The sequence below is a fragment of the Cryptotermes secundus genome, unplaced genomic scaffold (assembly GCF_002891405.2).
Source record: "Cryptotermes secundus unplaced genomic scaffold, Csec_1.0 scaffold632, whole genome shotgun sequence".
Lineage (NCBI taxonomy): Eukaryota > Metazoa > Arthropoda > Insecta > Blattodea > Kalotermitidae > Cryptotermes > Cryptotermes secundus.
Genome location: NW_019738356.1, coordinates 1,941,357 through 1,964,850, shown reverse-complemented (window position 1 = coordinate 1,964,850; position 23,494 = coordinate 1,941,357). Strand labels below are relative to the sequence as shown.

Genomic DNA, 23,494 nt, shown 5'->3' with positions numbered 1-23,494 from the left:
GGGCCCCGTGTTGGACTCCAACCCCCACTAAGCGAATTAAAATAAATATATGGACTACATTCGTGTGGGTCGGGATAGGGACCATTGGTGGGCTCTTGTGATCATTGTATGAACATCAAGTTAAAAAAAAAAATATTAGGAATTTATTAAGTAGCTGAGAAACTGTTAACATCTCAAGAAGGATTCGACTCCATAGAATTAGTTAATTATTGAAATAGTTTTTATAGTAGGAAGTATCTCCTACATCTGTTCATCAAATAATCTTTATTTCGTCTGAAGTTTTTTATGTTCCCGCTCCTGGATTAAAGTTCAACAGATTTGCACATGAGGGAAGCACAAGCAACAAAGGTTGCAGTGACATCTATTAAACAAAAATATAAAGTCGTAGTTAAAATAAAGTAGGACCAAATATTACTTTTTGTCTGAATGTAAAACGTAATTAGAGTAATTATTATCCGGCTGTGACAGACGTGAATAGGGTCAGTGACGTCAAGCAAGCCATGTGAGTGTTAGTCTGCGATAGCTGTATCTGTTTGCGATCGGTATCAGATTTGTTTGAAGTGTGTTCTGTTGCTACAGAAAGACAATTGCAGTGTGGGCCGTCTCTGTCATTTCCAACGATTAGGTAAGTACATCACCCACCTAGAATTGTACAAAGATCTCTGAAGGTAACGTAACTGACACTGCTCTGAACGGTAATGAATTCGTCAAGGAATGTATTATATTAAATAGTATACAATGCTGACTTATGACACACGTGAATCATGTTAATTCACCGAAAGTTACTGTCATCTGGGATGTGACTTCGTGTTGACAGAACGATACAGTTTATTTCGGAAGAACCTGCAGACTCCATCTTCAGGGTAACCATGAAGTCATCAAAGAATGCAATGATCTACATAGCCACCACCATGTGAACCAAAAATTTCAAATAAATCAGCTTTTATTGTTTACTTGCTGAAGAAACCTTGTAATTATATGCACATGGCTCGTTTTTTCCACGTGGACTCTAGTAGAAACAAACAACTGGGAACGAGAGTTTACATGAAATTAGTAATGATAATGGAGTTAGAGTAGTAAACTTTACCACGTCCAAAATCTTATTGTCAGAAGTATAATATTCTCATATCATATCATTTATTTATTAACATAGATTTACTTGGACATCTACTGATGGAAAGATACAACCAAATCAACCATATTTTGGTAGACAGGAGACAGCACTCATGTATTTTGATGTCCAATCAGGGCAGCAAATTGTGATACTGACCACTGTCTGGAGGTGGCAAAGGTTAGGGAGAAACTACCAGTGAGTATTAGCCCAAAGGAAAGAAGCCAAATTGAAGTGGTTGCAGGATCCAGGTGAAATAAATGGGGATAATCTCAACATTATAAGACGTGAACCCAGCAGGCATTTCAGGAATATAAAGAGGGAATATTTGAAAGACAAAATTGATGAGCTTGCAATGAACAGTAAGAACAATGACATTAGAGACCTGTATAGAGGAATAAATGACTTTAAAAAGGGGTTACCTACCTGGAAGTAACTTAGTGAAGGTTGAGAATGGTGATCTGCTTGCAGATTCCCACAACATTTTGAATAGATGGAGGAACTACTTCTTTCAGTTCTTGAATGCACATAGGGTCAGTGATGTTAGGCAGATAGAAATGCATACAGCTGAGATGTTAGTACCTGATTCTAGCCTGTTGAAAGCTGAATTTGCTATTGTAAATTTGAAAAGTTGTAAATTTGCTGGCAGTGATCAAATTCTGGCAGAACTGGTTGAAGTATGAGGTGAAATATTATGTTCTAAGATATGTAAGCTAATTACTTCTATTTGGCCTAAGGAGAAAATTGCCTGATCAGTGGAAGGAGTATATTATTGTACAAGTTCACAAGAAGGGTGATAAAACGGACTGCTAATTATCAGGGGATATCACTGACATAAACTTCATACAAAATTTTACCCAAAATTTTCCTCTCAAGTTTAAGCCCATATATAGATGAAACTATTGAGGGATCATCAGTGTGGGTTATGGCAGAACAGATCAACTACAGATCAGCTCTTTTGCATTCTTCAGGTGTAGGAGAAGGAGTGGGACTACAATGGGACAGTACCTCAGCTATTCGTAGACTTCAAGAGAGCCTAATTGAATTGAATTGAATTTATTTACATTCTATAAATCCTAAGCAGGTTAGTACCTTTGGATACAGAACATGTCAAAAGGTTACGTACATAAGTACAGGCAATTTTAGCTTAAAAATTAATATAACTTTACATCATTCTCTATTTACATTGAAGTATTCATCTAAAGAGTAGAAGGATTCAGTTAGGAGGGAAGTATTGTACAACATTCTAATAGAGTTTGGGATACCCATGAAACTAATTAGGTATTATTAAAATGTGTTTAAATGAACGTGTAGTAAAATCTATATAGGTAAACATTTGTCTGATAGCCTTCCTACCCAGAATGGTCTAAAACAAGGAGATGCTTTACTGCCACTTTTTTCAACTTTGCTTTAGAATGTGTCATTAGAAAGGTCCACGAAAATGGGGTGGGACTGAAAGTAAATGGGACACATCAGCTGTTGGTTTATGCCTATGATGTGAATCTACTGGGTGATAATATAGATACCATAGAGAAAAACACACAAACTTTAATTGACGCTAGTAATGAGGTTGGTCTAGAAGTAAACACAGAGAAAACTAAGTATATGTTACTGTCTCGTCACCAAAATGCAGGGCAAAATCATGATATAAAAATAGGTAACAGATGTTTTGAAGAAGTGGCACAGTTCACATATTTGGGAACAACTGTAACAAATCGAAAGCTGATTCAAGAGGAAATTAAGAGGTGATTGAACTCGGGTAATGCTTGCTACCATTGAGTATAGAAACTTTTGTCTTCTCATCTGCCATATAAAAACATAAAAATCAGAATATACAAAACTATAATTTTGCCTGTGATTCTGTATGGCTGTGAAACTTGGTCTCTGACATTAAGGGAGGAACATAGACTGAGGGTGTTTGAGAACAGGGTGTTGAGGAGAATATTTGGACCGAAGAGAGATGAAGTGACAGGAGGTTGGAGAAAACTGCATAATAAGGAACTTCATAACTTCTACTCTTCTACAAGTATAATTAGAATGATCAAGTCAAAGAGAATGAGATGGGCAGGGCATGTAGCACGAATGGGGGAAAAAAGGAATGCATATAGTATATTGGTGGGAAAGGCAGAAGGAAAGAGATCACTAGGAAGATCAAAACCTAGGTGGATGGAAAATATTAAAATGGAACTTAGAAGAATATGATGGGCTGATATGGATTGGACTGATCGGGCTCAAAGTGGCTGCTTTTAAGGAGTCTTCTCACAAAAATTCTCTAAATTCATTTGCCCCCCCCCCAGTTTGTTTCTTGACTATCGGAGAAACCGTAAGCGTCTTAAGGCGGACTTAACTGTGGTGTCAGTGTCTGTTCTGAGCTGTCCTATTGAAAGAAATTTCCTTTAATGTGGTGCATCTGTTACAGTAATGTAAAAAATGTAGATAGGATCTAAAAGTTTGTGACAATGGTATATTGCTAAAAGTATTATGTTTTTTTTACATTATCCATCTTCTTGTCTATTTAAAAAAAACGTCCTGTTTATTTTTCAAAAAACAACGTTTCGGAGTCTGGATTCTGTCCCCGTCCTCAGGTAAAACCTACTCAGTTGGGTCCAATAGATACAGCTAGCCCCTATTTTCGGATGTAATTGGCCTTGCGGCAGTTGACTCAACGCATAAATAATACAAAATTTAATTGAATTATAATTAAACAGGAATTTGAAGGGTTATGTACCGATCTGCATCAGGATATAGTCATAATTACTTTCCCTGGAAGAACCTAAAGAGAATGTTTATTCTCTTAGTCACAATAGTTTTTATTACAGTCAAGATTCGAACTGGGTATCTCCCATACATGTCATTTTCATGTAGATCGGACCCATGTTTATTTCTACTTTTCAGCTCGAAATGATCCCAAAAGCTCACAGTTAAGCCATGGGCATTCTGTATACTGAGTATAGAGAGGAAAATTAATGTTTAATTGCAGGCAGCGGTGCACCTTCTACGTTTTTAAAAGTGAGTTGAAAATCCGGCGGCTGAACAATTTCTGTAGGAAGTGAAGAAAATTCAGAAGGGAAAAATATAGAACGTAGAAGTTGCTAAAATAATTCAATTATTGAATTTTCATTCACCAACGTAAGAATCTGAAAATTTCTCATGTCTTCTAAGATCTGAGGTTCTCACAGCGGGGACTGTGAAGATTGCAATCTTCCGGGATCTGACGCCGTGTAGCCTGCTAAGATATTTACCGATGATTCGAAAGGTAAATATGTACCAGGACACGTGGTATTACATGCCAGAAGTTCATAAAACCTCACATGCCTTGACGTATATTGTCTTACATGGGATGTTATGCCATGAAGTCTAGTTGAAATTTCGAAGGAACACACTGCTTCCGTCTTCATGGTCCTCGTCACGTATCGCATTCCGCTGCGTCTCTTCCGTGCCCCTTCTCTTCCTTCCTATTCCTTATTCTGATGTTCCATCCTATCTTCCCGCGTGTCCTTCACAACCACTTCAGTAATGTTGTGAATTCCTTCCCCTAAAGCGACTGGCTCTTCCGTCAGTTTATTTGTGTATGCCTTGTCACTTCCTTCTTGTTTCTGTGGGGACGCTTCTTCAATGATATTTTGTTTAGTCTTCCTACCTGTAAAAATAAACAGAATAAATATTTCAACCGATGTTTCGTAAAAGAGCTGTAGTAATAATTAGCCCCTGAAGGGAAGTAGCCATTTTAGAAATGAATATAAGTTCCCTGCGTTGCTAGCCCGAAATGCAAGCGTACACTTACGAAGTGTCACAAACTTAATAAGACAGTAGCTTTGTAAAGAAACGAAGTGATCCATTTCAATGTAAATCATGGCCCCTTTCGCGAATTTTAAAACATTTCCGTTTATGTTTAAATTTGAAAACGGTACCTCAAAATCTCAAATAGAGGCGAATGGAACAAGCAAGGGATCTCTGTATTCCTAAGCTGTAGGTAAAGCTATCCCTGTAACACCGTGGAGACCCATAGTGTTGTGAGACGTCGAGGCTCCCACATTTTCTAGACAGTCGGCTAACAGATGACGGTGAGTTTGTCCGCCTTACGCGCCGGAGCCCTGGTTCGTTTCTGTTAGAGGCTGAGTCGGCGCGAGGGCCATAGTGCGGCTCGAAGGATTATATCGTTTGACAATCTAATGGCCTCATTATGAAACGAACCCGCGCAATTCCGACCTGTAGAATAGGGCCTCAACCAACTACGCTACCGCGTTTCCCCACTCGATGTTCTATAAGACTCAGAATCCTTCTTACGCTAGAACTAACAATTTCCGAACAATAAGCAGACAACTGGTTTCTGTAGGTGTCCAGACATTTCTGAGGGAAGTCAAATATTTATAGTATTCCCAGGGAGGTCCTCTAGCATCATTCCAAAATTGGTCAATATATGCAAAACAGTGGAGGGCACACGATAACGTAGATGGCTGAGGCACTATGCTACAAAGCGGAAAGTCGCGGGTTCGAACACCGTGGAGACCCATAGTGTTGTGAGACGTCGAGGCTCCCACATTTTCTAGACAGTCGGCTAACAGATGACGGTGAGTTTGTCCGCCTTACGCGGCGGAGCCCTGGTTCGTTTCTGTTAGAGGCTGAGTCGGCGCGAGGGCCATAGTGCGGCTCGAAGGATTATATCGTTTGACAATCTAATGGCCTGATTATGAAACGAACCCGCACAATTCCGACTTGTAGAATAGGGCCTCAACCAACTACGCTACCGCGTTTCCCCACTCGATGTTCTATAAGACTCAGAATCCTTCTTACGCTAGAACTAACAATTTCCGAACAATAAGCAGACAACTGGTTTCTGTAGGTGTCCAGACATTTCTGAGGGAAGTCAAATATTTGTAGTATTCCCAGGGAGGTCCTCTAGCATAATTCCAAAATTGGTCAATATATGCAAAACAGTGGAGGGCACACGATAACGTAGATGGCTGAGACACTATGCTACAGGGCGGAGGGTCGCGGGTTCGAATTCCGGTGAGGTCATTGGATTTTTCAATTAACTTAATCCTCCCAGCCGAACTATGGCCCTGACTCAGACTCTAAGAGAAATTAGTACCAGGAATATAATTGGAGTAGAGGGTAGCAGGCGCGTAAAGCTGACAAACTTACCACCATCTGTGAGCCGATAGATTAGAGAAAGTGTGGGAGCCTCGACGTCTCGCAACACTACGGGCATTAACGACGCTGTTAGTAGTTCACATGCTGAACTCTTGTGTCGTGCGGTCAGGACAATGAAAGAAAAACAGGATGCGGAGGATAATAATAGGACGATAAGACAAAGAAGAAGAAGAGAGTGTATGAAGTAAAGAAGAAAACATGAGAGACTAGTAGGAAAAGGAAGACGGCAATATGAAAAGCACAGAAGGTTTCTTGCTCATGCTTTGGGTCTGAGATAATCATAGCGTCAAACGGTACAATTATAATACGCTATGTATTGAAGTGGCAGTGAAAGGAAGAGGGCGTGGCCTACTTCAAAATATGCAATTTACCTCTTCCCAGAAGATGCTTCTCAAGATTTATTGCCGGAGCTTCAAAGCCTAAACAGAGAATGACGGCCAGTATCAGCGAAATTATGACGTCAGAGAGGAAAGTTGGCAACTGAAACACAAGAAATGAAGTGGCGTCACAACAAATATTAATAAGGTAAAGCTATCCCTGTAACAGACCGTAGAGACCCATAGGGTTGTGAGACGTCGAGGCTCCCACGTTTTCTAGACAATCGGCTCACAGATGGCCGTGAGTTTGTCAGGCTTAAGCGCCGACCGGCCGCCCTTAACCACCAGGAAGTTTTCTGGTGCCCATTCCTGTTAGAAGCTGAGTCTAATATACGCTAAACTAACAACAAACCGAAAGTAAGCAGCAAATTGAAGGCGTGCATTTGCTTATCCACTGAGCTAAATCCTGCTTTCTGTTTGTTTCTTCCTCATTGCTTGCTTAGCATCTTCTACTCTGAAGATGGAGGCAGTACATTTCTTCGAAACGCCATTGAATTCCTACCGGACTACACGATATCATCCCAGAAAGCAGTGCTCCAGATATTCATCACTATAAGAACCCCACACTAAATTAATATAAATTGTCGATGAGACTGAGAATCAGACCAATTTACTACCGTTAAAATTCACACTTGTCATTTGGGTTATGACATCGTGCAGACTGGTAGTTGGTTACCAACATCTTACAGCGATACACCGCCTTCTTCAGGTAAATGTGTTCCTCCCAATCTCAGTTATTCCTACCTGATGACTCAGATCTGACTCCGATGGAGCCTTACGAATCTTAAATCTCTCCTTGTGTCTCATCTTCAGTTTGCATTTTGCTTGTAGATGGAATTTGTTTCGTTGCTCTCTAACCTGAGCTTCCTGAATACGAGGGAAAGTCAGTAAATAGGTCACAAATGGAAGCAAAACTGCTATAATTCATGTAATATACTTTCTAGGTGTATCACTAGGTAGCAGCATTGTCCTACTTCATGAGAATCTAGGTAGCATACGCGCATGCGCATGTTGAAATAATGGTTTCGATAGTCAAAATGGCGACCGTGCTTGTGGGAATGCTACCGAAGAACAGTGTTCTGTTGTACATCTCTTGTGGGCAAAAGAACTCGCTTCCAAGGAAAGTCGTAAAGAAATGTTTCCTGCTAACGGTGGGATGTGTTTGTCAGTTAAAGCGGTTGCACATTAGTCGTAAATGTTTCGCTAATGACGAAGGGGTCGAAACGGAGGTGCGAAACTGTCTGTGATAACAGCCAAAATTCTTCTATGCTGCGGTTTGGACGCACTTGTAAAGCGATGGGACAAGTTTATCGGTTTTCATTTCATGCATGCTGCTGTGTTAAAATATATAACTTCTTTATTAAGACCGTCACAACACAACTATATCAAGGTCGGTGCCTTGTTTTGGCTCTGCTACATGTTTCGTCTATTAATAACCATCATCAGGCAAATACATGGCTAACATATATACACCATTGAACTGCAGTATTTATAAAATTGGATACAGTAATATTAATTATATTAAAATACCTGACGTAGAAATAAAATAAATTAGATTATATGAAACAAAGGTTTAGTATAAAACAAGAATAAAATTCATCAATTGATGCTTTACATCACATTTACATTCCATATAGAACGCACAATAATTTGTAAGATGAGGCACCGACTAAATAATTAACATTAATATTACTACATCTACATCACGAGCCTCATATAACAGTTTTTATACACAAAATATAGAATACTCCAATTTGTCCATGGGAACAAAACAAAATCACAAAACCAACGACTGACTCGATGATGTAAAGCATCAATCGAAGAATTTTATTCTTGTTTTATACTAAACTTTTGTTTTATATAACCTAATTTATTGTATTTTTACATAAAGTATTTTAATATAATTAATATTATTGTATCCAGTTTTATTAATACTGCAGTTCAAGGGTGTATATATGTTAGCCATGTATTTTCCTGATGATGGTTATTAATAGCCGAAACATGTAGCAGTGCCAAAACCAGGCACTGACCTTGATATAGTTGTGATGTTATAAGTGTATCAGTGTTTGTGAAGGATATATCGCGAAATAAATGTATTCTTGCCGGGTTCAAATATCACATATTTTGGGGTTTATATCCATTCGCGACCTATTTGCTGGCTCCCCCAAGTATACGTGTATACCCTCAGCGTGAGGCTGGTAATGAGCTGATAGTCTTCGGCCATGTTGCTGCCACAATAACAAATATTTGAACGTGCTTTCTTTTTAATAGAAATTAATGTAAATGGTATATATTATATTTTTCTTACAAACAGGATTATTTATACCAGGAGGCTTTATGAGGGTTTCTTCGCTGAAATGCATTGCGTATAGATGCCATGCAGATATATAAATATGTCAACAGATTTCGGGAAGGTTGGTAACAATTCCTTGAAATTTAAACCAGTGAGAATCAGAATCTGCTCTAAGAACCAGGTACGTCATACATTGCATAGGCAACTTGACGTAAAGAAAATTTGTAAATGTATATCTGAATTTCCCGCAATTGTACAAACACTGCAAGCATATTGAAAATAGAACCCAATAACTCTCTAATGATGACGTAATTGTATACGTCAGCAACAGATGACGACGTGCCCTTGTTCCTATAGTGGATGGAGTATACCTGAGATGTAATTGTACATAAAGACTTTTCTACCTCAAGGTAACCTTATCAAGTTATGTCGTAGACTAAAAAATGTTTTATGCAAAGTTTACCTCAGTTAAATCAGCGAGATAGATGGGAGTTCTTGCAGAACGTGACTCCACGATCTGATAGTTCAGATGTGTCAGGTACACGCAGTATGTCAGGCGACTAAGTGGTGTAATTACCCTCCAAGAGAGCAGCGTGTTGACAGGTCCTGAAATCGGAAGGTACTTCTTAATCTCTGGGTGAGATGAGATCTGTTCGGTACCTCAAATAAACGGGTTAGACTAGCGGCAACAATCTGAAATTTTATTCCACCGTTCATGGGTCAGAATCTCTGCTTGGACACTGGCTGTTCCGACTTGATATTTCCGTGATTTTCCATGTTGTTTTTTTTCAGTTATTAATTCACCATTCACCCTACCATTCGATGCTGTATTATCCGACATACAGATATCACTGTTAGATAACCCACAAAATTACTTTCTTTTAATAATGAACTCCATAGAAAAATCTCCATGACAAGTTAACAGTTAACTGAAGAGAAACACCGCCCCCCTCAAAAAAAAAAGTTCTTTCACCTGTCCATGAAAGCACGTCGCCCTATCCTAAGCCACGAAAACCCACATTACACACCCACACTACATTTGATTAGGGTTAATATTGATATCGTCCTCCCATCTATGTCTGTGTTTCCCAAGTAGTCTTTTTCAATCAGTATTTTCGACTAAACTTTGTATGATTTTCCGTTCTCCCAAACGCATGCCATATGCCTTATTCGCCTCAGTACTGAGTTCATCTCGCTTTAATGTTTAGCTAAGAGGACATGTTTTAGCATGTATACCAGTTGCTAGGCAACGGTCGTGAGATGTACTATCATACCAGACCAGTTTCTGGACACTGGCTCGGTAACACGTTCCAACGGTAACCAAAAATGATTAGCATATAAAAATAAATGGTGTTGCCTGCGCGGTCATTGCCGAGGAGTTAAAAACAAGAGATTTGGAGCAACCAGTTCAGTTGATAGTTGGCAGTCAGTTCCGTTCGGGGCTTAGTATGGAAATAGATGAATAACAATTGTTAACATCCGTTACAAGGAAACAGCTAATAAAACCACTGTAGAGGAACAGCCATTGTTAGAAGACGTTCCTAGGAAACATCTTATGAAGAGACAACAGGCTACTAAAGACTTAGCATGCAGTGATTTGTAAAGAGTGGAAATCAGAGATCGTGTTATAGTTATTTGTAGTTATGACCTGTAAGTAGACAGTAAATTCAATTACCAATCCAAAACCCCGTCTATAGTCACACACATACTACGAGAATATATTCCGAAACCTCTCACTATAAAATTTTCTCCATCGTGTTTTATTCACCCCTCAAAATCCTTAACGTCCTTTCTCTGTAAGCAGCCAAGTGCCAGATGAGATACTAACATTGGAAATTACCCTTAGGATATGATAATGCGCTGCCTGCTCAGGATTATTGCGCTGCTCCTGGGGGCGGGGGTGAAGTAACTTGGATAACCATTGTTAAGCTGCAGCTTGTTAAACGCCTTTATGCTGCTCTCTATCGACAACTTATGGTACTTTACCTCCATAACCGGTCACACACAAGAAGATCGTCACACCAACACCAAAAGCCCAGACGTTTCGGAAGAGACCATTGTAAAAGGCAGACTCCAATAGGGTTTTATCAGCGTCGGGCTGGTAAAACGAATAAATTCCGTCGAGGGATGCCAGCATAGCGACGATGCTCAGAATCCAGCCAGCAGTAACTTGTATCTGCAGTGAAAGTAAAATAAGATTTGCCTTGAGAAAGAAGTAGATAACCGTCGTCATCATCATCATGACTCGCCTTAGTTCTCTGTTCTTATTAGAATTCCTGTCTTCTAGGATATGATGCCCTGCAGTTTGCTTAATATGTAAAAATATTTCAAACGAACGTGCTGCCTCCATCTTCAGGGTAGGGCAGTAAGCGCCGAAGGAAAAGACAGTCAGTGATGTAGGGGAAGGAGGGTAAATACTGTATCTAGGAGCAGAGTGAAGGGAGCGGTGTCAAATTAACGTCATCCCGTGAGGTATGAACTGATATTCTCTACTGAGGTGTGACCCCGTGTAGTCTTACAAAAACTTAACTTTCGAAGAAAAATGTTCCCTCTAACTCTGGCGTCTGAAGAATATCCTCTACTCTGAAAATGCTTGGTTCGATTCTCGGTCTTGATACCGGATATCCTGTCTGAGAGATTCAGATATTTCCTTCACTCGTCCAGGCAAATGAACTCTTTGTTGGCCATTAAGCCTTACAGCGGTCACTATAGGTTCTTAGGTACTGACGCCGTCGTGAAATTTACCACAAACAAATAACCACTTTACCCTGGAGACAGAGGAGACAGACTCCTTCGAAACGTCGGTCTACCAGACGTCACGCTTCACGTTCCAAAACATCGCATAAGATATTAAAATTCATAGACTTCTGCCACAAGAACCTTAAAATTATTTCAATTTTATATTTTGATCTTTTCTTTATGCCACCGTCTACTTTGTTATTCTGTTAGTCGTCAACTCTTACCCCTGGATCTCGAAAGGGAGCCTTTTTTTTATGAACATAATTTTGAAGACGAAGCTTTTTAAATACCCCCCCCCTTTTTTTAGAAATCTGCACCTACCCCCCAAAAAACGCTAAATCTCCATTACAAAGCCAGCTGGTTAACATGTTTAGGGGGAAAACTGTGATTGTCATGACAGCAGATTAAAGTGATGTATAAAATATGTTATTTGTCGTTCTAGCAAAGCGGTACACATGCATGCCATTACGTGTTATAGAATGAATGTCAGAGAGTATTGGATTACCAATGACAACTTCAATTCCTTCCTCTTTGCTTCATACACAAGGTACCCGAAGATCACGCCGATGATCCAGGGACCAAATCTTGAATACGTAGCGTAGTACAACTGTGCTTTTTCAAAACCAGCTGCCATCTGTCTGCAACATAATATATATTTCAATAAATACATAGTTATGTCATGGTATATAATATGTATTACGTAACTGCGGACCTCATTAACTGATTTCAAGGTACACAGTTCATGCCTGAAGCGTCCCACAGGCATTCCCAAATTCCCTTCAATTATCCCTACTGAAAGTTCACATAAACATTAACACGTATTTCTTGTATCTTCTGTTCTTCATCAGATTTAGTAGTAGTAACAGTGAGATCGGTGCCGGTCACGGTAGCCGAGCGGTCTGAGGCATGCACTGTCTTCGCTCGCTCGGAAGCCGAGATCGTGGGTTCGAATCGCACTCAGGGAATGGATGTTTGTGTGCGTTTTTCTGGGTTTGTCTATAGGTAGAGGCCTTGCGACAAGCTGATCACTCGCCCAAGGAGTCCTACCATATGTGTAAGATCTAGAAAAACCGAAGTGAACGTAGTTCATGGAGGTAGGCCTAGCCCCACTGGGGCTGTACTGTCAAGGGAAAAAAACAGCGAGATTGGTACGTAATAAAGTTAATACTCTCCCCGTACTTAACTATTGAAGCACTGTCTCATAAAGACCTACTGTGGAGTTGATTCTTGATCTCGGCACTAAATGGGGGTGAGTGGTCAAATTCACACCCGGCCGCCTTACTCCCCCCCACCCCGGGAAGTGCCAACGGTACCCATTAGATAGGAGGCTGTGTGGGCCCCATATTCGACCTGGATGATGTGGAGAAGGGGAAAAAATTGCACTGCCGGGAATCCAACACGGGCCGTCTCTCTACCGACTGAACTATCCGGCTTTAATTAGATAATAACAGTATTAACTGAAAATAACAAGAGTTTACTTCACTATTCAGTCGGGTCTGGTCAAGTGGGATTTGTGGTGGACAAAGTGGAGCTGTGGCAGGTATTCTCCGAGTACTTCGGTTTACCTTGCCAATCTTCATTCCAACAATTGCTTCACAATCACCCTCACCTATCATCTGGGGCTGGTACAATAGGCCAGAAGTGGCCGCAATACAAGGGACTTAGTCCCACTCCACTAGCAATAAAAAAACTTCATAATTCTACAAGTTTACGAATATGTAGACGTATATTTTAAAATCGTAGACTCAAAATGTGGTTCTGTTCTTTATAAAAAATGGGATTACGTTTATGATCTAATCTTCTACTTACGGGGATCCTTTATGCCCTTTCTGTTTTAGTTTTAAGGCCTTGAATATTTCTGCGTAGTAGGTATTCTAGTAGTAGCAGACTGAAGTGAGAGGTAGTAGCAAGTAGCAGCAGGTAGTAGACTCAGCGGGTAATTGTAAATAGTAGTGGTAGCGAAAACAAGAGGACATGGCTTCAGCAGATAATAGTGAAAGCGGCAGGTAAATTATGCTAATAGTAGTATTCACACTTATCATTAAATACACCTTCATTTGTTTATATTACTAAATAAAGTACAACGTCCAGAGCCGAATTAGAAAGAAACAAGATGGAGGGCTACCGTGGGTTCTCCACACCGCAGAAATACTAGTATAATCCAAAAAGTTTACTTGGATATTTTGTTCTCTGAAAGGACGGAGAGTTTCTATGTATTTTTAGTTGCGATAATAAAAGAAATAAATTTATGGTTCCTGATAGGGGCCTCCATAATTTAATCCCCCACTCCAGCCCAGTAAATCTGGTTCTGGTACCCAGAAAATGTGTGGCATTCGTATTCAGGTAAAATACAAATTACACTTACTTTTCCACAAAGAAAGTGGCCGAGACCTCTTCGACATATGAAATTGTAAATGGCGAAACAACTCCGGCTATAGCGAGAGTTCCTAACAAAAGAAAATTCCACTTTCGAGGCCATTTCCACAGTGGGTAGAGCACTATTGGAGACAGCAGGAACAACTGCATGTCCACGGAGAGGTACCAGGACTGAGGCACGCACTGTAAGAAAACAGGTTTTCGTTATTAAAATTACAGTCTTCAGGTTTTACCCAAACGTTGCAGGGAGCAGTTTCCTCCGGAATATTAGTACCATAGTTTCCCACCAGATTACACGTCGACACATCCCATATAACAGTAAGTTCAATATTACGGCCTTACCGTAGCTTAAGTGGTTAGTCGCCGGGTTCAAACCGCGGCGGTCCGGGTCTGGTCATGTAGAATTAGCGGTGGACAAAGTGTCACTGGGACAGGTTTTCTCCGAGTACTTCGGTTTCCCCTGCCAGTTCTCATTCCACACCATGTAGTTGGTTATATCACAGAAAATAAAATGCTTCATAACACCCATGTGAGAACCTCGAATCATACATAAGGTAAATGTGTCCCTTTACTTAGTCACCTCACCAAACAGACTTTAAAGGAGTGGAGGCAAAGTTCCATGCATTTTCTTCAGCACTAGATGTAGGTGAGTTGCCAGTTTCATGCTTTAGCCCCTTCGCCCCCCAGGAAAGAGTCCAGTAGCCGTTGAATNTCCAATACCCGTTGAATAGGAGTCTGGATGGATCAAAAGGCGCAGTGTGAATAAATGAAAAATCTCTGCTTCTGCTGGGAAACGAATCTCGTTCACTCGGTCGTCCCGCCCGTCATATAATCGTTACAATTATTGAGATACCATCAGGAAACCTAAATTGCAGACGCAACCTTTATAAAGATGGCGCTTACCGTACGGTTCATGTCAAAATAATTGTTGATGTAGATGATATTTGTCCACCAGTTGCTCTGACAGTTCTCTGCCATCTGATTGGCAGATGCTGGAAGCAGAGGACCGGAGCCTACATATCTGTACAGCGTGGCATTTATCAGGATGACGATCGCGTAAGGCGGAGTTAATCTGGAAGACAACAATTGATTTATTAAACAAAAAGGCGTAGGTATTGGCTACAGTGACCCAGCTTCAAGTGCTTCAGTGTGCACAGCGAAAAGAGCAAGACCTATCTCTCTGTACAGTAAAATGTCAAGGTTGTTGCGTGATACCACCGTCAGAGTGCAGCACGTGCTGATTGCAATATTCATAAATTTATTTTTAAAAAGAGGAGTAAATATACAAAATAATAATAGTATATTATAAGATTTAAGTGAAGAGAGATGTTCAAAAATAGCGATGTGACCGCTGTAATAGAATAAGATGTTTCTATGAATGTGTTTAAAAGGGCCGGATGGGCATTGACTAGGGCATATCTGTACATATATTTCTTTTTCAAAGTAAAACAACTGTTGAAGTTTACAGTAAAATTTCCTTCCAACATGATTCAGTTATCCCTTTATACTTCTGAAACTCTTCTGTATATCTGCTATCAATCCGCGAATTACTCTTTCTCAACACAAGATTTTTGCGCAAACTGGTTCGGCACTTACAGACAGGACACAAACCAGTTTTCAACATGAAGTAAGACAAATTGCTCCCCATGTGAATTTTATACATTGTATCATTCGCTGGGTGGATTTATTATCACGTGACTTGGAACCAAAAATGCATTCAGTGCTACAAGAGACTGTGGAAGTTTTGAGCTCCATAAAAGCTCACCAGTTCAACACTCGCTTATTCTCAAATTTGTGACAGACCACAAGTGGCTGCCCTCAAAGTGAAAGTGAAGATATGACAAGGGATATGTCTAAGAAAACTCACCTGATATACCGATGGACGTAGAACATTGGGATGTTGAAACCAGATGTCTTATGCTTCATTTGTTTCAGAAATATATAACCGAGCAACAATCCACTCAGTACAAAAAATGTGTCCACTGAAAGGGTTGAATTAGTGATATACAGACGACCAGGATTCGTTAAGAACTGCAAGTAATTACAAACAATATTTACTGACGCTCTGAAATCCGTGCAATGAGTCCCTCCTACTGACACACACATACTGTTCTTCAAAGCGGATTCCGTACTCTAGGGGTAATGTTCCCACCTCATGACTCAAGGTACGCGAGTTCAAACCCGGCGGAGGTCGTGGAATTTTTAAGGGCGGAAAATTTCAGGGAATAAGTCCTCCGGGAGGGTCTTAAGTCGTATGTCCCGTGTCGTAGATTTACAGCACGTAAATTTATAAATAGAATAATTTATTCACTACTTTCAAAACATTGGACCCTCTACTCTGAGTCACTGACAAAGTAATTAAGTCAATTATAAATAAAAGAAAAACAGAACAGCCGATTTGAATTTAATGAAGTAAAAATGTAAAGCTATCACTCTAACATGCCGTAGAGGCCCATAGGGTTGTGAGACGACAAGGCTCACACATTTTCTAGACAATTGGCTCACAGATGGTGGTGAGGTTGTTAGCCTTACGCGCCTGCAGCCATTTACCCCCGGGAAGATTCCTGCTACTCATTTCTGTTAGAGACAGAGTCCATCCCAGGGCCATAGTGCGGCTGGATGGATTAGGTCAATTGAAAAGCAATTAATGACCTCATCGAAATCGATGTATTATTTTTTTTTGTTGGTAATAATGATTTGACATAAATTCCCGAGCATTATGAAGAGACATGCTCTTTTAACAAAATGTTAAGTAAACTATGCTGATGAGATGCATAATTACGTGTATAAATTCATTGTAAAATAACTAAACCTGCCAAGTGTTAGTTAATATGTTCTGTAAAGGTACACGCATCACAATCTGTTTTGCTTTTACACCCGGATCAACGAAAGTATGAACACGTGTCATATGAGGTCAAGTAAGCCGCCAGTTAAAGAAACTTTAACCAAAACCGATATACCAGAAACGCAGTTAAACACACATTACTTTATTCCATGTGAATATGACATGCCGTCAGAGATGTTTAGATAAATTCTACTCTATCCTCAACTGTGTGTAAAATATCTTTGATATTACATCATCAGGTAGTGACGTAAATCGTGATGTCATCATTACAAATGTACCACATTCTCTTCTCATTGGTATTCAATGGAAGCCAAAATCACCATACATCATTGTTTTTGGACACAGGGAATTTTTCTTCCGTAAGGTTGTCCGCATATTGTATGTCGTACCATCAAAACTGTCTTACAAGGGAATGGTCCGATCCGACATGTCGAAACTTGCCCTGACTTTTTTTTTCACTGCCAGAGTACACATAACAAAATCCTCTGTCAAAATTTTAGCTGCTAATACGTACTGCAAGTATTTTTTAAAAATTGCCGAAATTACTCATTTTTTGTGTACGCGGAACCGCTTGTACCAGAGGTTTGTACAACCTCAGCTGTGTACTTGTCAGATTACGATGCATTTGTGCCGTGTTATCTCTCTACCAATGCACCGGAAGCCTAGGCTGTGAGTCAGCCGTGTTGCGTGTTGCGTACTGCTCTGCTCTGCTAGAGGTGGACATTTCTCCAATGGTCTGGCAGGCTATAATATTGGCCATGTTCAGCAAATTTTAAAAAATTCTTGCAGTGCGTATTAGCAGCTAAAATTTTGACAGTGGATTTTGGTGTGTGTACTCTTGCAGTGAGTGAAAAAAAAAAATCAGGGCAGGTTTCGACATGTCGGATCGGACCATTTCCTTGTTAGACGCAGTATCTACATTGCATTCCTCTGAACCCAGCAACACGAATAAAAAAATCAAGGAACGATGGCAGAGAAGCGAAATGATAGGCAGAATTAAATAATATATAAATGTTAATGTAAAGGGAAGGCAGGCAAGTTGGGAGGAAACTCCATCTAAATTACCTCTCTGATTCGAAATTTTGGTTACTTACATCAAAAGACTTGCTAAGACTGATATTTGGAGCTTCACTGTCCTCCTTGTATCGGTGACCCAGAATGACCCAGCATATCGTAATAAACCTGATACCGTGAACAGCTTGAAGAGTGTCCCCAGAAGATTTCGTACTCAGCAACTTCTTGCCATTGCTATATACAGAGAATGCCAGCAGCAGTTCCTTCTTCTGCCCTGCAATTAAATCAGCCACGATGATTCTAGCATTTCTGTGTCACTGTTTCACTCTATCAGTATTATGCTGGACATTTCCTAAAGCATATTTAATTTACACGAGATTCCGAGAGATGGCTGCAGGCTTCCACGCGTACAGGTGATTGGTTCGCGTTATTTGTGCTTAGTGTTTTTATTCTCGTATGTGTGTCCTGAGAAAGCATTGTGATGGTGCAAAGAAACGCACACCGGATTTTGACGAATTTACAAGTTTTCAGATACCCTGAATACGAAATAATTGGTTTCTTGCTTGGATGTCTTCCGTCTGTATGTATGTGCGCCTTGCTGGCACCTGAAAGGTTGGGCGCATTCTGTTCATTATAGACATCTGTTATATTCCTGTCAACACAACACCATTTCCAAAAGGTGCAGTTCGCTATTTAGGGAGACATGTTTCGGCACATTTGTGCCATCGTATGGTCCGGTTTCTAGTTAAAATTATTCTGTCCTGTACTTAGCGCATGTTTTTCACTTAAACTGAGTAGATCCATTGGTGTGTAATATACACGTATCTAGTATACTGCACAATGTATTATAATTGGTTGCTTTTAGCCTACTTTCCCTTTTTCGAAAATATTAATTGAGGCTAATGCTATCTCCATTCCGTCTGTTTTTCTGTGAATCTCCTCTACTAAAATTGTAATGCTTGAACCAATCTCTGTGGAACGTGGTATGTATGTCGTGGCATCTGAGCCCATCTCAACGGCGCACTTCATAAATCCCTCCCATTATTCTCTGTGTCTCTATGTGTACCCCTCATATTTTTGCTAAGCAACGGCGCGGTAAATCCCGCGGCAACGAATACACGCAAAAATGGAACAATTGTTGGACACGTATATCTGTGGGTCTGTCTGTGTATCTCCCTACAGTTGCTAGGTACCAGCTCCATGAAGATGTTCCAGCGGCAACAAAGAATTGTTATAGGCATTGTTTCTTATGAGGTCCGTGTCGTATCAAAGGAAAGTAGGCGATTGGTTCTTGAATGTTTTATGTGAATCTGCATCACTGAACACACACTGTGTGGCCACTTCGCGCGTGCTCATACGAAGTTTAGGTATGGAAATCGAAAGGAAAGGGAACACCGGGAAGATCTAAATGCGGATGGGATGATAATACGAAAATAAATCTTAGAGGTGTAGTTTGGAAGGGCGTGGACTGCATTAATCTGGCTCAGTATAGGGGCTAGTGGCAGGCAGTTGTGAACACGGTTATGAACACTCAAATTCTGTTAAAACGCTGGTTATTTCTTAAGCAACTGTTGGCTTCTAAGAAGGACTAAGCTTCAAGGAGTTAGGTGTTTCGTAACATGTCTGCTTATAATTGTTTCTTGCGCCGGAAAATAGATGGCTTAGAACAGACCTTTCAGATAAACCTGCCTAATGTTTCAGTCATACATACATATAATTCCACATGAGGAAAAGTAAATAATTGTAATAAAATTACTTAAGTTTCTTAATAAAATTAATTAATTATGGAGTAAACTGAAATCTTAACAAAGTATCTCACCTTTGCCTATGAGGTCATACGCAGTGTTTGAGACGATCAGCAGTAAAAAGGCAGCAAGAATACCGCTGCAACAGAAGGCAAACCCGTGTAACTTAAGAGAATAAATTCGTATGCGGTCTAAAGGCAATAAAATGACAAAATTTGTTGAACTGTTACTGCTCGGTGTGCAATTCATAACTCATTAATATACCAGGGAGAGACAGTAAATAGGTCACAAATGAAAGTAAAACAGTTATAATGATCGTAATTGGTTTTCTACGTGTATCACAAAGTAGCGGCACTGTCCAGCTTCATGACACCATAAGTAGCAGACGTTCATGCGCATGTTCAAAGGCTGGTTTCTGTAGTCAAAATGGTGACCGTCTCTAAGTTGAAACGGAGTTGCGGAAGTGACATGGAAAAGAGTTAAAAGGCTTATAGTCTGCGGGGTTCGACGCACTGGTAAAGAGATGACACAAGTGTATCAGTAATGGTGGAGGATATATCGATAAATAAACGTTTCGTTCCCAGTTGCGAATAACATATATTTTACTTTCCATATCAATTTGTGTCTTGTTTACTTACTCTTCCTCGTATTACAGACCTTCGCCACAAATCATATTCGAGTTAAATATTAACGAAATGAATAAGCGGAAACTTACACGGTTATCCAGTCTTCGGTAGCGAGCGATTTTCCCTCATTAGTTTGGCAGTACTCCTCAGCTACTGATGTCATTAGAGGGAGATTCATATCTTGTAGGTATGAATTGAAGATGCCTTCAAAATCCTTCGCGCTGCATGTTGATGGAATACAGTAGGACAGCGTGAGGCTCAAGTCAGATAAATCAAAAGCGACCTGCAAGTTGAGAATTTCTGCGTCAGTGGGGCCGAATCCTTCTTGCGAAGCCAACAGTCGCTCAGCTACTCAAAAATTTCACAACTTTTTTGCATGAATATTCGTTACCCGTTTACAAAAGCCTCCCACTAAACTCCATCGTAAGCCAGATGAATCCAGTTCGTACCACCATATCCTATTTAATACCCATTTTAATATTATCTTCTTATCTACATCCAGGTCTGCTACTGGTCTCTTTCTTTACTGCTTTACCACCAAAAATCTATATACATACTTTTTCTCTATCAAGCGTTCTATTTAACTTTGCCTCATTCTCGAAGGATCTATGAGTAATCCTTAACTTAATATCTTTCCCCGCATTCTGGTGACAAGACATCAACATAAATATTATTTAATATTACATTTACGTATCCTGTTGCATCGACAGATCACATAATATTTATAAGTTGCCAGCAAAATTTTCGGAACCTTCAGAAAATGTTATTGTCAGGTCTCAGATTAAACATTAAGAATCAAGCCTTACTACGTAACCGAATTCCTAATAATTGTTCGATTTTGATATAGGTCTACTTCATTAAATCTTGCTAATATATATTAACGAGATTTAATGAAGTTCTTAAAATATAATCAAGTAAAAGGTTATTTATTAATGCTTTATTTAATTTTAATGACAGAAAGATGAAGTTTGTGACGAATCTACCATGACCCACTTGTATTTTCAGCCAGTATCTTGGAATATCCTGGGATATAACGAGGAAAATCTCAATTAAATATCCAGTTTGCGGGTCAAAAGCATCTTGCTTTGCCTCTTCACTTATAGGTAATAAGTGAATCGCTCAAGAGTATTTAAAATTTTGTTTTCTGCTGTTGGTTATATAGAAACAAAGTAATATATATTATTTGTCACAGATTGCTGATCATTTTATTGATTTGTAATAATTTCTGTAATAATATGATGAAACAGATAGCATACCTTTCTACAGAATGTCTTATTTTTCATATTTTCAAATAATCATTGAAATATGTGCATCGCGTTAAGAAAAATATAATATATATATATATATGCTGGTAGAATAAAATGTAATTCCAACGTAATTATACGTAGATTATTCGTCATCGAAATAGAGCGCAGTGAGTTGGGATTCAGAAACGAAGAATGTGATTCGAGGAATTATAATTATGCTGTAGAAACAATATAATAATCCTAAAAATCATTGATAAAATAAGGCGCAGTGTTTTGTATGTGAATGTAAGATTTTTTCATGCTTTTCTTTCTTATGAATATGACAAATATAGGGTGTTACAACAGGCAAACAACTGCTTTTGGTAACGTATGTACGTAAAAGATCTTGTTTAATGTTGAATTTATTCTAACAGGTCACTCACAGTTCTGTCGTTGCCTCTCACATTAGGAGCTCTTATTCTGAGGCTTTCCACATGTGGCAAGTTTTGCGGGCTTAATTTCTGGACTGAGTCTGGTTTCTGCCGAAATTCGGCGAGACAATGCTGGCCACTGAACACCCCGACGCCAGTGTTCACGTGCTCCACTTCGATGCACTCGTCGAAATTCCCGAGGAACACCGACTGCCCCATCAGCACACTCTCCGGAAACTTAGTCGAGGAGTCAAACACTGCAGGCAGAACAAGAATTCAGAATACACACCTTACTTCACGGGAGTCGGCATAGCGACTGGATATGGACTGGACGGCCAAGGCGTCGGAGTTTGAGTCCCAAGAGAAGCAAGGTATGTCTTCTCTACATGTCGTAGAGACTGGTACTGGAGCCCACACGGCATTTTATCCGATGGATACCATGGAGTATTTCTCAGGTGATAAAGCGGCCGGTACGTGAAGCTGACCGCTCACCTCCAAATAATGCAGAGATCAAGAATACGTGGATTTATGTACGCACTCACCCATACGTCTTCATGCCGTTGTAATTAGTTAGGAAAGCAGAGGAAATATTTTGACCGAAGAGAGATGAAGTTGTAGATAACTCCATAATAAGGAGCTTCATAACTTGTACACTCCTCTCCATTCCTCTCCAAGTATAATTAGAATGATAAAGTTAACGAGAATGAGATGGGCAGGGAATGTAGCACGAATGGGAGCGAACAGGAATGCTAATAGGATGTTAGTGAGAGAACCAGAAGGAAAAATGTCAATAGGAAGACCAAGACGTCGGTGAATGGATAATATTAAAATGAATTTCAGAGAGATAGATTAGGGTGGTATAGACTCGTTTGTTCTGATCCAGGATAGGGAGCAGTGGAGGGTTCTTTTGAACACTGTAATGAATTTTTGGGTTCCATAAAATGTTAAGATATTTTTTAGTAGCTGCACAAATGCCAGCTTCTTACGAAAGGCTTAGCTCCCTGGAGTTGTTTCGTTTTATGGAATTTGACGCATGTAATTTGATAGACCAGTACAGAAGTATTTCAGGAAGCTGGTGCCTCCTTCTTCAACGTTAAACCATGAAGAAGGACGTAGGATATGCCTTCGAAAAATAACATAAAGATCTACCGGACTACACTGCATCACATCTGAGATAACTGCAGCCGCAATACGTCTGCTTGCCTCTAGGAGAACATCAAATTCATACTCTGCTACGAGTCTGATTTTCGTTTGGAATTGTATATTACATTTAGGAATTTACAGACTTCACGGCGTATATATGTGCCAGTATATTCAGATACTAACAATAAATATACTTACTCAGCATGGCGTGTTATTTTTCTTGACAGACTTCACGGCGTATATATGTACCAATATATTAAGATACTAACAATAAATATACTTACTCAGCATCGCCCAGTAGCTGGTAGTGATCTGGTCCATGTAGACCTGAAAATGTTGTGCGCAGATGGTATTGTTGGTAGTCGCCAACACAGAAGATCTAGTTTCTTGAAAGTTCTTAATATTTAAATAAGG

The 23,494-nt window shown here is 39.8% G+C and overlaps 2 protein-coding genes across 2 annotated transcripts in view; one reads left to right on the top strand and one right to left on the bottom strand.

Annotated features, from left to right (window-relative positions):
* Window positions 1-394: 394 nt before the first annotated feature.
* Window positions 395-23,494, top strand: part of LOC111870833 (glucosamine-6-phosphate isomerase) — a 119,019-nt gene continuing 95,919 nt past the window's right edge. The window contains exon 1 of the mRNA XM_023863415.2: window positions 395-625. The gene's annotated coding sequence lies outside the window, so the exon portion shown is untranslated. The remainder of the gene's footprint in view (window positions 626-23,494) is intronic.
* LOC117282821 (nose resistant to fluoxetine protein 6-like) lies at window positions 4,567-23,401 on the bottom strand. Its single transcript, XM_033754024.1, has 13 exons — window positions 23,365-23,401; window positions 21,950-22,194; window positions 20,370-20,563; window positions 19,729-19,793; window positions 17,990-18,183; window positions 15,918-16,081; window positions 14,954-15,122; window positions 14,040-14,233; window positions 12,180-12,312; window positions 10,922-11,111; window positions 9,399-9,541; window positions 6,637-6,745; window positions 4,567-4,751 (listed from the first exon to the last, which is right to left on the bottom strand). Exons 1-13 carry the CDS (start codon window positions 23,399-23,401, stop codon window positions 4,567-4,569), a joined length of 2,022 nt encoding a protein of 673 aa, XP_033609915.1.